At 41.6% G+C, this 14,381-nt stretch overlaps 1 protein-coding gene across 6 annotated transcripts in view; it reads left to right on the forward strand.

The window, feature by feature from the left end:
* Window positions 1-14,381, forward strand: part of LOC143856825 (Acyl-CoA N-acyltransferases (NAT) superfamily protein) — a 38,560-nt gene that overhangs the window by 23,244 nt on the left and 935 nt on the right. For 2 of the 6 annotated variants that reach the window (XM_077367119.1, XM_077367120.1), the window contains one exon: window positions 7,149-8,099. The exons of 1 other annotated variant lie outside the window; for it this stretch is intronic. Coding sequence is in view for 2 of the 5 variants with exons in the window: in XM_077367120.1 (XP_077223235.1) it covers window positions 7,149-7,257 (109 nt within the window). In the remaining 3 variants the exon portion in view is untranslated. Of the gene's footprint in view, window positions 1-7,143; window positions 8,100-9,145; window positions 9,207-11,292; window positions 13,356-14,381 lie in introns of those variants that run through there. 3 more of the 6 variants (XM_077367117.1, XM_077367122.1, XM_077367118.1) reach the window with 3 other exon arrangements.

Consider the following 14,381-nt stretch of genomic DNA (forward strand, 5'->3'; position numbering starts at 1 on the left):
GTTTTCCCTGTCACAAGAACTGTTCAATAATGGCAAAAATCAGCACGCAATCTTGGCCGAGACGTGGTGCTCAAGAACGAAGATCGGCTAGGGGTAGTCATTTGACATCTCTTCTAGAAACCCTAACCTTAGAAACCAACCCTTAAAAGGTAATCTTGCTAGAAGCAAGATCAACTTGGCAACCAGTTTCTTAGGAAACTTGACCAATCACAAGACTCCAACAAAGGCAACTTTCCTAAACTGCATAGGACTAGGAATCTTAGTCTATAAAAAGGGATCACCTAGATAGCTCTCGTAGCTCTTCTTGCCTTGCTCAACTAGTAGCACCCCCCCCCCCCGCGGAGTCCAAACTCCAAGCCTTCTGACGAGTTCTCTGTGTTCGCAGGTCGTCCGAAGGAGCTGAGCTCATCGTGGGACTTCTTCAGACGAGCTCAACACCTCTTCGGACGAGCTCAGTGCAGCACCTCTTCAATCGAGCTCAGTGCAGCACCTCTTCAATCGAGCTCATCACGGGACCTTTTCAGCAAGGCTCAACACCTCTTTTGCCGAGCTAGTCTGGATTTTAGCATCGACATATTGGCGTTGTCCATGGGAACCGAAAGAAAAAGTAGATCCGAGCATGGCACCAGTTTCGAAAAGGAGGGCAAGAGGAGGAATCCAATCCAAAACCCGGAGATCACTCCCGGCAGGACAAAAACTCAGGGACCACCTCGAGCAGGACGCGTCGATCACAAATCCTGGGAGTCCCTTGAAAAAAATCGTCGATCCTTTCAGCTTGATCACAAATCCAAGAAGTTCCTTGGAAAAAATCGCCGTCCCTCTCGGCTCGATTACAAATCTAGGGACTTCCTTTTAAAAAATCAATGAACCTCTCGACTCGATCACAAATCCAGGCACTCTCCGGAAAAAATCGTCGACCCTCTTGGTTAGAGCACGAATCCAGGGATCCCCTCGGAAAAAATCGCTGACCCTCTCGGCTTGATCACAAGTCCAGGGAATCCCTCGGAAAAAATCGCCGACCCTCTCAGCTCGATCACAAATCCAAATAGTCCCTCGGAGAAAATCACCGACCCTCTCGGCTCGATCACAAATCCAGGGAGTCCCTCAGAAAAAATCGTTGACCCTATTGTCTCGATAAAAACTCCAAGGAGTCCCTTGGAGAAAATTCCTGACCCTTGCAAATCGCTCCAAAGCTTAAGGACTACCTTGTGCAATTAATATCAAACTCAACGGCTGAGCTGATCTCAAAAGCTCCATTGACCTCATGGTCAAGCTGATCTCAAAAGCTCCGCTGACCTCAACGGACGAGCTGATTTCATTCACTCCGCTGACCTCAACGGCTGAGCTGATCTCATTGGCTCCGCCGACCTCAACGGCCGAGCTGATCTCAAAAGCTCCGCTGACTTTAGCGGCCAAAGTCACCGCTGACCTCAACGGTTGAGTTGATCTCAAAGGCTCTGCTAACCTCAACAGCTGAGCTGATCTCAAACACTGCTGACCTCAACCGCTAAGCTAATCTTAAGGCTCCGCTGACCTCAACAGCCTAGCTAATCTCAAACGCTCCACTGACCTCAACGTCTGAGCTGATCACGAAGGCTCCGCTGATCTCAACGGTTGAGCTGATCACAAAGGCTCCGCTGATCTCAAAGGCCCCACTGACCTCAACAGTCGAATTGATCTCAAATGCATGCTCCGCTGACCTCAATGGCCTAGTTGATTGGCTTCGTTGACCTCAACGGCCGGGCTGATCCCAAAAGCTTCGCTTCCCTCAATGGATGCGCTGATCCCAAACGCTCTACTGACCTCACTGGACGAGTTGATCTTAAAAGCTTCGTTGAACTCAACGACCAAGCTGATCCCAAACGGCCGAGCTGACATCAACGGCCGAGTATTACGGCCCACCAAGCGGGGAATCATCTAATCTCAAAACTCCCTACAAAAGGTCCGACAAGTCTAGAGCGGTCGAACTCAGGAGAGGGCTATCACTTCAGGATAAGTCGGCCCGGAGCCGCTCCTGGTTGACCGAGCCAAACACCACGGCCTGACCAGATCCAATTGATATAAGCGACTTCAATCCGCACGAAATAGAGAACCCCGTTGACAAATCCCAGAGGCCGACTTCAAGTGAATCAAATCCACTGTAAAGGCAAATGTCGACCGAGTTTGATGAGCCAAGGTGAGGAATGCTAACCTGACAAGACAAAAAGACTACTTCCTCAGCCCAAAGCGACCCAAGGAAGTGGTGGTAGCGGTGGTGTGTGTGTGTGTGGTGGGGGGATATATTAGGGTGAAAATCAATCCGTAATCGTGGCCGAGCATGTGGCTTCAGGGATGAAGATCACCTATGGTAGAGGGGTCATTCCACACCTCTTTTAGAAGCCTTAACCTTAGAAACCGACCCTTAAAAGGCAATCTTGCTGGCAGCAAAATAAACTTGGCAACCAACTTCCTAGGAAACGTGACCAATCATGAAGACTACAACAAAGGCAAGTTTCCTAAACTACCTAGGACTCTTTAAGTCCATATGCATCTCATTGCTAGCTCTCAATCCTGGCCGAGCATGTGGCTTCCAGGGATGAAGATCGCCTATGGTAGAGGGGTCATTCAACACCTCTTTTAGAAGCCTTAACCTTAGAAACCAACCCTTCAAAGGCAATCTTGTTGGCAGCAAAATAAACTTGGCAACCAACTTCCTAGGAAACATGACCAATCACGAAGACTACAACAAAGGCAAGTTTCCTAAACTACCTAGGACTCTTTAAGTCCATACGCATCTCATTGCTAGCTCTCATAGCTGTTCTTGCCTTAGCTTGTACCTATTGCCTCGTCTGACTTAAGTATCGGAGGGTCCTCGAGGATCCAAACTCGGAGCCCTCTGTCGAGTTTTCTATGCTTGCAGGTCACAACTCGTCTGAAGGAGCCGAGCTCATCGCTGGATCTCTTCAGATGAGCTCAATTCCTATTCAGACGAGCTCAGTGCAACACCTCTTCAACCAAGCTCAGCACCTCTTCCGCCGATCTAATCCAGATTTTGCTTTAGTTTCCAATCGAGTGAATTGATCCCGAACACAAATACTGTTCAACAGCAGTGGTTGTGGGAGCTCAAGCTCCATATGGAAAACCAAGGTTTCAGTCGTTCAAAGATACAAATCCGAATTTGCTTGGTCTAGTCTAAATGTCGAAGTATATGACAGAGAACCCATTTTCCTTAGGGTCTGTTAAGTTGCGATGTGGATTTGGAAAAGAAACGGAAAATGAGCCCCTTTTCTGCGGAAAGTAGCTTAAATGGTCGTTTTGTTGACGAGGATATAGAAAGCGCAAATCTCATGTGGAATCTGACTAATCCGACATGTGAAGCCCATTTCCGCTTAAAAAAATCTGACTAAAATGCTCGGATTTATGTTACTTTCCGAGACTTCCGTCGAAAATTGAATGCGCGTCTCTCGTGGGTCTGTTCGAAAGCCCTAAACCCATTTCGACACAAAGAATTCGCGATCTCCACTCCTCCTCGCTTGGTTGCGAGATCCAAACCGGTTCGTCGTCTCCTTCTCCTTTACTCCTGTTCAACAGGTAAGACTCGTCTCCTTCTCCTCCTTCCCTCTTACTTTTTTTTTTTTTTGGATTTCCTGTGCATATGCCTTGATGTTTCATTTTGGGGCTTGTATCTTTGTTTTGTTTAGTGAAATCTTTGGATCTATCTTTTGTTGGGGCTTGTAAGTTGTAACCATGTTATTTTGGGTTATCCTTGGTGTTTTTTCAGATTTGTGGGTTTTCCTTCTTTGTTTTTGGGTTATCCTCTTCATGGTTTTTGGTATTTTTAACCCATTTTGTGACACAGAGGATGCGATCTCCACTCCTCTTCACTTGTTTTCCGGATTTTTGGGTTTTCCTTCTTCGATTTTGGGTTATCCTCTTCGTGGTTTTCAACATTTTAAACCCATTTTGTGACACAGAAAGGGTGCGATCTCCACTACTCTTCACTTGGTTTTTTTGGATCCTCATATGTTTGGGCTTGGATTTATATCTTCTCAACCTAAAACTTGGTTTTGGGATCTGATTTTTACATTAAATCTCATAAATTTGATTTTTTATTGGTCATTTGATTGGGATTTGTGAGCATTGGAAGGTCTGATGGTTGTCTGTGATGGTGATCATGATAATGTATTTCAATGATAAATCTGTGACAGTGAATGCTATTTCATAAGTTTGTTTGTGGTAGTGAATGTTCTTGTTTGTATTTGAAATTTTCTAATGATGGATGTTATCTTCTTAAGTTTGGTTTATCTTCTTAAGTTTGGTTGTGGTAGCATTGTTTGATTACGTTGTGGTGGACTATTGACATGAGGGTGTTTATGTTGGTTTATTGGAGACTTTGGTGTTGTTGTTTGGGTTTGGAGTGCTTTTCATTTAAATTTTTGGAGGGTTTTCTCAGTGGGTTTAATTGGAGATATTAAGATGGTGTTGATGGTAGTCTAGACTAAGATGCCTCGTTTAACTACAAAGAGGACTTCAAAGAGTTGATGCGAAGAGATGAGATGAAGCGTAGGAATGAGCTAATTGGGCAAGCAGTGGCACTACCAATGGCTGGTGCAGTAGCTATGTTAGTACTCTGCAAAGAGCTCTCTATGAAAGCAATTACTTCACGCAACGTACGTTCATTGCTCAGGTCATCGAATCAGACGATCATTGTCATAGCCTGCTACGGATGAACATTGACTGCTTCCGCAATTTTGTCGAAATATAACCCTCGAGGATACAATCCATTGTAAAGTGGAGGAGCAAGTTGCAATGTTCTTGAATATATTAGCTCATAATCAGAGGGTTCGGACTATCAGAGCATGCGTTAGACGTTCGGGGGCAACTATTTCAACCATTTCAACCTATTTTAACAAGGTACTAAAAGTGATCTTGTCTTTGCAAGATATGTTTATCAAACCACCGACAACTGAGACACCACAACAGATTCAGGAGAATCAAAGGTGGATGCCATAATTCAAGGATTGCACTACATACGTGCTAAAGGTCCAAGTGAACAAAAACCTTGCTTCTTTGGCCGTAAGCATTTTGTATGTCAAAATGTTTTGGCGATCTGTGACTTTGAAATAAAATTCACCTATGTCCTAGCTGGATGGGAAGGCTCGGCATCCGACTCGAGAGTATTAGCGAATGCATTGACAAGGTATGATAAGATTCCACTTATGCCATGTACCTTTGTTTTATACGTAGTCACATTGCAATTAACTTTTTGCAACCCCTTATATTAGTTTCTCATATACAATCTATTTTTATAATGGCTGGAAAGTTTTACCTCGCCAATGGCGGCTACCATCTCTTGCGACATTTCATTACCCCTCATCGTCAGACAGCGTACCACCTAACTAAGATTAGAGGGCGGATTCCACGGAGAACAAGTTGTTCAATCATCAATACTCGTCATGTAGAAATGTCATCGAGCGCGCATTTGGCATCTTGAAGAAGCGTTCCAAGGGGATTCTGCATGTATCGAATTTCTGTGAAAATAATATCAAGATTCCATGGCCATGGGCTTTGCAACTAGCCCACGATTAGACGTTTGTCGAATTACCTTCTATAATCAAAGGAAGTAGATGGCTATTTTAACCCCAAACGATATTTCTATGAAGCTAAACCCTTCTCTTATAGCCCTTTATCTTATTCATGGGATTCATTGGGCAAGGACCATATGAGTCCCCCATAATGTTCTACAACATCAATGGTTGATGTTGGTTTGTTGCTTATGATTATTTTACTCCATATTTGTGGTCTATGTTTATGCTTGTGTGTGGTTTCAATCAGAATGACAACTGCTCCACAAGACATTAGGAGGAAGGGGAAGAATGTTATATGGAATGACCAAATGGATAAGGTGCTGGTAGATACCCTCATAATTCAAATCGCGGAGGGTTACAAAACCCCAAATGGTTAACGCGGCCACTCCAATGAATAACTATTTCATCCTCAATTTCAACAAGAAGCACATAAAGAACCGCATAAAGACAATGAAAGGTACATATAAGAATGTCTGCATCCTTCTTAGTAGAAGCGGTTTTGGTTGGGACAATGACATGAAAACCGTCACTTGCGAGAAAGAGGTCTACGATGACGATATCGCTGTAAGAAACACTTCCTCACAAGATACAATGTTCTTATAATATTACCATATTCAATATCTTCTTATTTTTTATGGTCCTTGTCACTGGCTAATCCACAACATAAGAAACTGTTCATTACCCATCATATTTTGTATGAAGACATGCGCAAAATCTTTGGAGATGAGTTCGCAAAAGGGTGCCTTCGCTAGAACACATTCGAAATCAAACAGAGAAAATTCGCAGCCAGTCAGTCTTGATGATATTGGGGAGAACTATGTAGATGAGCAAACCCCCACGTCTCAACGCCCACCATCTCCGACATAAGATCCCATTAATAGTGGTAGTGAGACATTTCCACTAAGGCGGGTTGGTACCAGATGACAGAGAAGTCGCCAGAGTGAGGGAGTAGTGACAGCGTGTCTCGTCTTTCATCGAGCATTTACAAGGTTGCCGATGCGCTTACAGGTTCGAGTGTCCCTGGTTATCTCGCGTAGCTTCACGAAGCTGTTAGAGGGGTTGGTGGTTTTTCCCAGGAGATCTTGCTGAGGACCACGGAGTATCTCACCAAAAATCCGTTTGAAGCGCATCTTTTCATTATGTACGAGGATGACGAGAGGAGGTCGTACATCCGTGGGAAGATGGCTCGTTTTATAAGGCGGGAGATGGATGCATGAGGCTATGGAGAGAAGAGAGAATATGGGGATGGGCGTTATGGTTGCACTGAAATTTTATTTTATGTTTTACATGGTCTTAAAAACTTTTGGTGGTATGTAATGATACTTATCTTAGTTATGGATTTAGTTATAGTAGCTACCTTCTTATGGTGGTTTTACTTCATGTATTTATATGTATTGATACTTATAGTTGGATGGTGGTAGATAATTATTGATAGTAGTAGTTAACTTCTCATATGACATCTTTCTAACTTCTTTTATGTTTGTTTATGTTATTGGATGGTGGCTTTAGTTTATGTTTAATGTAACATTTTTTTTTATCTTATTATATTTGGATGTGATAATAATTGTTTTGTCAGGTCAGTATGGAGAAACAAATATTAGCCATCTATGTATGTGGTTCACCAAATCAACAGTTCCAGAAGTTGTGTGCCTACCACTGTATGGTAGGGATGGGGAACAACAAGCCATAGAGTGAAATGTGGCGGGCAAACCCCAAACTCATTAGATTTATGCTCAAATTATAGTCGTTTGTTGAGATGGACTATATCTTCCCAATGAAAAATAATGATCATGAGCCAATACAAGTGGCACATGTGCTTGGGTATCGGGGCTGTTGATATGATGGAACATTGCAGGTTGAAACTGATGAGTCTTCCTTAGACATCTTAATGGACTGTCTTTTCATCGTGCTTGATCAAGGGATGAGAATCATCCGCTAAGAGCAAAACTAGACCTGGCAAGAAGTGACCCGGACCTGGCAAGGGGTGGCGCATTGTGTGCTCTGAAGGTATGAGGAGAGAGAAGAGAAGTCAGAAATGGGAAGCCCCCCTGAAGGTTTTCTTAAATTAAATTTTGATGGGTCCTGCCTGGGTAATCCCGGTCCAGCTGGGATTGGTTGACTTTGTAGGGACTCCCAAGGGGGGGTATCGTGGGCTTTTGCAGGTCCAATTGGAAGGACTGATTCATCTGAAGCGGAAGGGCTACATATTAGGGGATTAAGCGACTAAGTGATGATTCTTATGATAGGGTAATTGTGGAAGGGGATTCTTCAAATGTGATTAGTTGGTTAACGGGGTGAGTGACTCCCCCGTGGAGATTTTTGAGTTACTTTGAGGAAATTTCTGATCTCATTTCAGAGTTATCTATGTTTTGTAAGCATGTTAGACACGAAGCAAATGGGGAGGCGGATTCCCTCGCTAGATCTGGCGTTCTTAAAGAGGGGCCGGAGTGGTTCGACTTCCTTCCCCCTGTGAGAAGTGTGTGCTGTATTTTCCATTGTGTTTTGTTGTTATTTCTGTTTTCTCTCTTTGCATCTCTGGTGGACCACCTCGGCTCCCTTTTCAATATATTACCATTTAAAAAAAAAAGAAGTGACCCGGACCTGCGGGTCGACCCGGCCCGCCTGTATTTTCCGGGTCCAGGTCACTCATTTGTGACCGGTTTGAAAATGACCCGCGGGTCCACCCGGCCCGTAAAAACTGGGCCGGTCAGAAGTGAAACAAAGTTTTGGCCTTTTTCCCGTAGTTTTTATATTTTGATGCATTTTTCGTAGTTTTTTTCGTAATTTTTCTATAGATGTACCTTCTTTTGGTATTTTTTCAGTAGTTTTTCTAATTTGAGGCTTTTTACCGTAATTTTTTCCCAAACTTAGTACCTTACCCGCATGATTATTATTGCTAGCCACCTTTGCATAAAAGTACTTCCGGCCATCATTTACAGTTTGCACCTGCCAAAAAGTCAACATAAATGGCTATCATCTGATCACATGTAATTGTAAAGGATGGGCGCGAAGTGGTGGTTGGCAAATCGCTGTAAAAACAACAAAAATCTTTTAAAAAAAAAAAAAAGCATTAAAAGAAACGGGAGAACCGTGGGTCCACCCGACCCGTACAGGTGGGGTCCGGGTCAACCAATTAGTGACTTGTAAATTTCCGGGTCATTTTTTACCCGGGCGAAAACCCGGCCCGGCCCACCCCGTTTGCCAGGTCTAAGCAAAACCATGGAAATAGGCCAGATTTGTGATGGCCAACAATATCCATTGACCAAATCACCATACGGGTACACGTGGCAATAGAAATCCAATCCATGTCCAAAGCAACTCAAAATCCACTACCCCATCTCCAAAGCAACTCAAAATCCATGTTCCTCCTAAGGTCTATGTGTTAAACTAGACCATTTTTCTAGATAAGATTCTAATAGTGGATCACTTGCATAACCACCAGATGCTAATCAATGATCATTACGCCCTTTGTGTAAAGGTTGGAGAGACAATGGACCATATGTTCCTCCACTGCAGGCTAGCCAGAGAAGTGTGAAGTAAAATTCTTAATAGATTTGGCTTGACATGGGTTTTTCCAGGTTGTATTATCAACATCTTAGAGCGCTTGACCTCTTAGAGTGTTGATCCTTTTCTCCTTGGTGGCAGAAAGGATCTCCTTGGTGGCAGAAAGGAAAAATCTTATGGAATGTGGTATTGTTGGCCACTATATGTGTCCTATGGAAGGAAGGAAATGCTCGAGTCTTCGTTTCCAACTTTGATTTATGGTATGATGAGTGGAGACAGATTTGTACAAGTAGCATACTAGCTATCACTCTATCCCTGTGGTGGACTCATCATGATCAAGGTCTCTTGCAACTTAACTTTGATGGCTCAAGTATGTGTAATCCAGGGTCCACAGGTGTGGGTGGCGTTCTAAGAAATGAGCAAGGTTCTACTAGATGGGCTTTCTTAGTCCCAATTGGATTTATCAATTCGAATGAAGCGATACTAAGGACTGTTCTACACGGTATTACGGTAACAAATAGGCGAGATCTGGGCAATCTGATAGTGGAGGGAGATTCACTCAATGTAATCCGCTAGCCTGTTAGAGATCTTTGATTTCCTCCCCCCTTTAGATTTCTGATGTATTATGTACCCCTATCTTTTCTTTAGCCGTTATACCTTTTTTTTACCACCTCGGCTGTGAGATTTCTTTCCTTTTTTTATATTAATAACTTATCATTGAAAATGAAAGACTTGTAAAGATCACCCGATTATCCTGGAATCCGGTGACAAGAAACTGCATAAAGGTTTCAAATGGTGGCTTAAATCAGATTGAACAATTTTCCTTCTAATACCTGCCTTAATTTTTTTTAGAAAAGCTGTTCATCGTAAGCCTAAGAATCAAGTCAAGTTTGAATTGAAATGAGCAAAAACACCCAAATCTAGAGTTGATGAAAAGAATATTGACTTTGGAAGTTGTCAAGAGGCAGGCCCTAATTAGGGGTGTAAATGGATATTCGGAAATTCGATTACCGTTCGCATCCAAATCCGTTTAAAGCGAATATTATCCGAATCCGTTTCAAGCGGATATTATCCGAATCCGTTTATGAGATATCCGGCTCTTAGCGGATGCGAATCTGGTAAATGATATATCCGATCCGTTTAACATCCGAATCCGAGAAGTAAATCCTTTTTATTTATTATTAATAATATCATTAATATTTATTTTTAGTAATGACACACTATCTTTTGTTTTTATAAGAAAAGTGAATATTCTTTTTAGAAAAAATAAAATAAAAACAAAAATAGCCCAAACCCATTCTATCAAAATAACCCAAACCCATTTCATCATATACAAAAAAAAAGGAAAAAACCCAAAGACCACTACCAACACTATCATCTACCCCCATCCCCATCGCGTCCCTCTCTCTCTCTTTGCCTTTGTTTTAAAAGGAAGAAGAGGATCCCATATATTTTAGGGTTTGAGAGTTAATTTTGTGAAGAGAATGTAGAGTTATAGTTTTAGGGTTTGAAAAATTCATTCGAGTAAGTAGGAGAAAAAAGATAAAGTGCTGCAATAAAATGTTTGAATTTACCGGATAAACGGATACGGATAATATCCGAATTCGAACAATATCCGACGGATACGAATTCGGTAATAGATATTAAATATCTGTCGAATCCGAATCCGAATTCGGATAGTGTATACTGTAATCGAATTTGGATATAGCCATATCCGCTCCGAATTCGATCCGTTTACACCCCTAGCCCTAATGCGTTTGCATATGTGGTGATTGGAACCAATAAAAGGCCCTAAGGTGTTATTCTCTATACACCGGAGCTCCTTCCCTCATTTAATCAATGTTATTAGACAGTGTATTTTTTTGAAACAAGGCCCTCGCTGATAAGACATAACGACTCCTTATTTTATTGAAATTTCATTTTACAGAATAAACCTAAATTTATACCGAACTAAACGATGAACAAAGCTAAATCCACTGAAGTACTACAAAGAGGAATAAGATGAATTGTATCAATATCTGTATTATTTTGTACGTACTACAATGGGTCCCACTTAGAATAGAATAAATTAGTTTTGATTTTATGCTTTTAGAGATTGCTTTCATAGTTGTTTGGTTTGGGTAGGATTCTTAGAGATAAGAAGTGGTAAGTTGATTTTCTATAATTAGTCTTTTTTCAAAGAAAAGAAGAAACTTGTTACAAAAAGTTTGTCTTTGTGCAGACAGGAGGATTGATCCGTCTCTTGAATGTATCAAGAGGCTGACCTTTCCTCTAAAATGATCAAAATCGTTGCAAACCGATTTGGGTTTGTAACAAGTGGTATCAGAGTGGTCGATCTTGCGCCATGGCTACAACTTGGGAGATTGTGAATTCCATGCGTGATGATTTTCTAGAGATCAAGGTAATATTTTTGAAATTCATGAAGGAGCACCGGCGATTTGCGGAAGGCTTCAGCAAAATCAGCATGGTGATCGAGAAAATTCATGAAGATGAAGGAAAGCAAATAGAAGAAAAGAAAAATACAAAAAAGAAAGGCATCGATGATTTTCAGTATTGTCAAGTTCGACAAATTCGCCGTCGAAAACTCCCTCGTTCATCTCAAACTGTCCAATGCCATCAAGAAGAGCCTCATCTATGATCATCCGTTCGTCAAAATCTCAATAATTCCAAAAAACTACGTCGAAGGAGCTTTGATGAACAACACGGTCAGAATAGTTTGAACATGGAGCCATATGAATCCCTGATGATAAAATACAAAATGCTGACCAATCGCAAGATAATGAGTAGAAGAAAATGAGGGAGAAAGAAAAAGACTTTTAGAAGGTGCGCAAGATTTGATTTTTCATCAACTAGACATCACTTTTTCTCTAACTGTTGCAAGTGCATCTCATCCGAGCATGCATATCAACGGCCCACGTTGATCCCATGGGAGTTTTATTTTATCAGAATGTCTTTTCAATTATTATTATTCGAATTTTAGGGAGCTGATATATTCGCCCCTTTTCATTACTAGGGACACCCGATTCAAAACCTCCTGACCGGCTAATGAGAGTATCCGGTTAGATATACTTAGTCCTTTAGGAAATGACCAAAATGCCAAGCAACACTCATCCCGCATCTTTGCCCATTACTCTCGCCCAAATCCATAGGAGCCCAAGTTCAGAGATGCCCCAGGAAGTGCAGAAACGCCCTAGGTCTCTCTCTAGAAATCAACAAATCTGGAAATTTTCTTCTTTTAGAACATCTTAATTTGTAACCCACCAGCAAAACGAGGAAGATAGAGACCATTGCTGCTTACGAGAAGCAGCTTTTCTATTTTGACACCCTTCTCACTGCCACGCAAGATTTTTTAACAGAAACATAAGCTTGGAGGCAGATTTGGGCAATTTATGGGAGCTGATGGTTTTCTCTTTCGAAACCCTTTGATCTATAGAGAATTGTGAATGATTCACAATATATGATTCACAAGTTTTCTGCACAAATTGAAATTTTACTTACCCTTTTACCACCAGGGTCATCAAGCCTGAGGCAGCTAAGGAACTTTGTACAGAGAAAACTTCTCTGATTTTCTAGATACAGAATTTCGATGGCCCCATGCCATAAGAATACCATTTTTATGCTAGTTTCTATATCGCATTTGGTTCCAACACCCATGTCCACCAATGAATAATGAGAGAGACTTGGGCGCTGGATTTGGTTTCTGAAGTTGGGCTTTGCATTTGGGCGAGAGGTAGGTGAGAGAGACAGAAACGAGATGGGATATTGGATGCCTACATGGGTGTTTTGGTCATTTTCCAAAATAATCCCTACGTGTAATTGGCCACTTGCTTTAGCCGGGACAAGTGTTTCACAAAAGGTGTCCGCAGAATTGAAAGGGGCGTATATATCAGCTCTCGAATTTTAGCTTAATTAGGAGTTTTGAGTTGGACGAATTACACACGTCCAAAAGTAGAGATTATTTAGGAGTTTGGTAGCTTTTAGGATAGTTTAGATTTGATAAATATTGTGTAGAGATATTTTAGGAGTTTACTTTATCTTGTTTCCTAGTTTTAGGAGAAGTGGAAAACGTCCAAGTTGCCTATAAATATGGCATTGTAAAACTTTTTTGATGGCTTTTGAATAATAGAAATTTGGTTTGGGTTATGGTGGAGAAAAGTTCTCTCTTTTATCTCGTGTTTTGTAAGGAAGAATTTGTAGGTTTTTCATTGTGAAAACTTCATCTTCTCTTTGTTATCCTCACCCTGTTTTATGCAGGTTATCAAGTTTATTGAAGGCAAGTTATATCCCCATCAAGAAGCAGCCCATTTCCAGCTTCGAATACCATCTAAGATCATCCGTTAAGCAGCCTTTTCCTCTTGTTCTTATCACCAAAACCAGTCCCAAAACTGATTCCCCAGCCTCCCTTGATTAATAACTATTTTCTCTGTAGTTAGCCCCTTGACCATCACCTAAATATTAGCCACCCTTTATTTTCACCCGAACAACCCTTATACTACCATTATCCCAGCCTTGTCTTTAACCTGCTATCCCTCTTTACCATTATACATACTGTTAGGGGTAAAATCGGCAGTTACCGTGGATGAATGACACGTGGCACTTCCGACTAATTAGAAACCGACCTACGTATAAGGGAATGAGATATAATCCTCTCCTTATAAATAGCAACGTCCATAATTGAAAAATCACCTCTCAAAGAGGCAATGCACCCTAAGACAGTAGATTTCCAAATAAAGAAGTCCCATTGTTAGTAACTTACTCGAACAACGAAAAATGATATCTATCAAAGATAGATATATACTTATCTCCCGAGGAAACCGACCAATTAGACAAGGTTTCTAAAATAGTAAGATTCTAATCATCATGGACTCTGTTCTCTATAAAAGGAGACCCTCACCTTCATAATGGAACTATGTTAGACTTGATCCTCAATAAAGGAGTACATAGGCAGCCTGGGAATATCAGGTTCAGTCAAATCATCTTCCACCTCTTCTTCGTTGGTAACACTTCTGTACTTCATCTCCTTCCCTTCAATTTACCAGTGATTCTGATTTCTAGCTTAAATATTGAAGTATCATAATTCTGATACCACTAATATCTTTCTGTGAGTGCAACTTGCTTACAGGAATAACTCTATCACTACTAGATCGTGTAGGGCGATTTTCGGCATCATCACTTACCTATTATCAAATTTTCTTAAACCAACCCTCTATTATGGCTGGCAATTTCACCATTGAACATGGGACCCGCCCCGCCCCGATCGGGCGGGGAATCCCCGATTCCGGTAGGTACTGGGACCGGGGCTTAAGCAAT

The sequence above is a fragment of the Tasmannia lanceolata genome, unplaced genomic scaffold (genome assembly GCF_043159265.1).
Source record: "Tasmannia lanceolata isolate RefF3 unplaced genomic scaffold, GAP_Taslan_0.1 ptg000023l, whole genome shotgun sequence".
In the NCBI taxonomy this organism is placed as follows: Eukaryota; Viridiplantae; Streptophyta; class Magnoliopsida; order Canellales; family Winteraceae; genus Tasmannia; species Tasmannia lanceolata.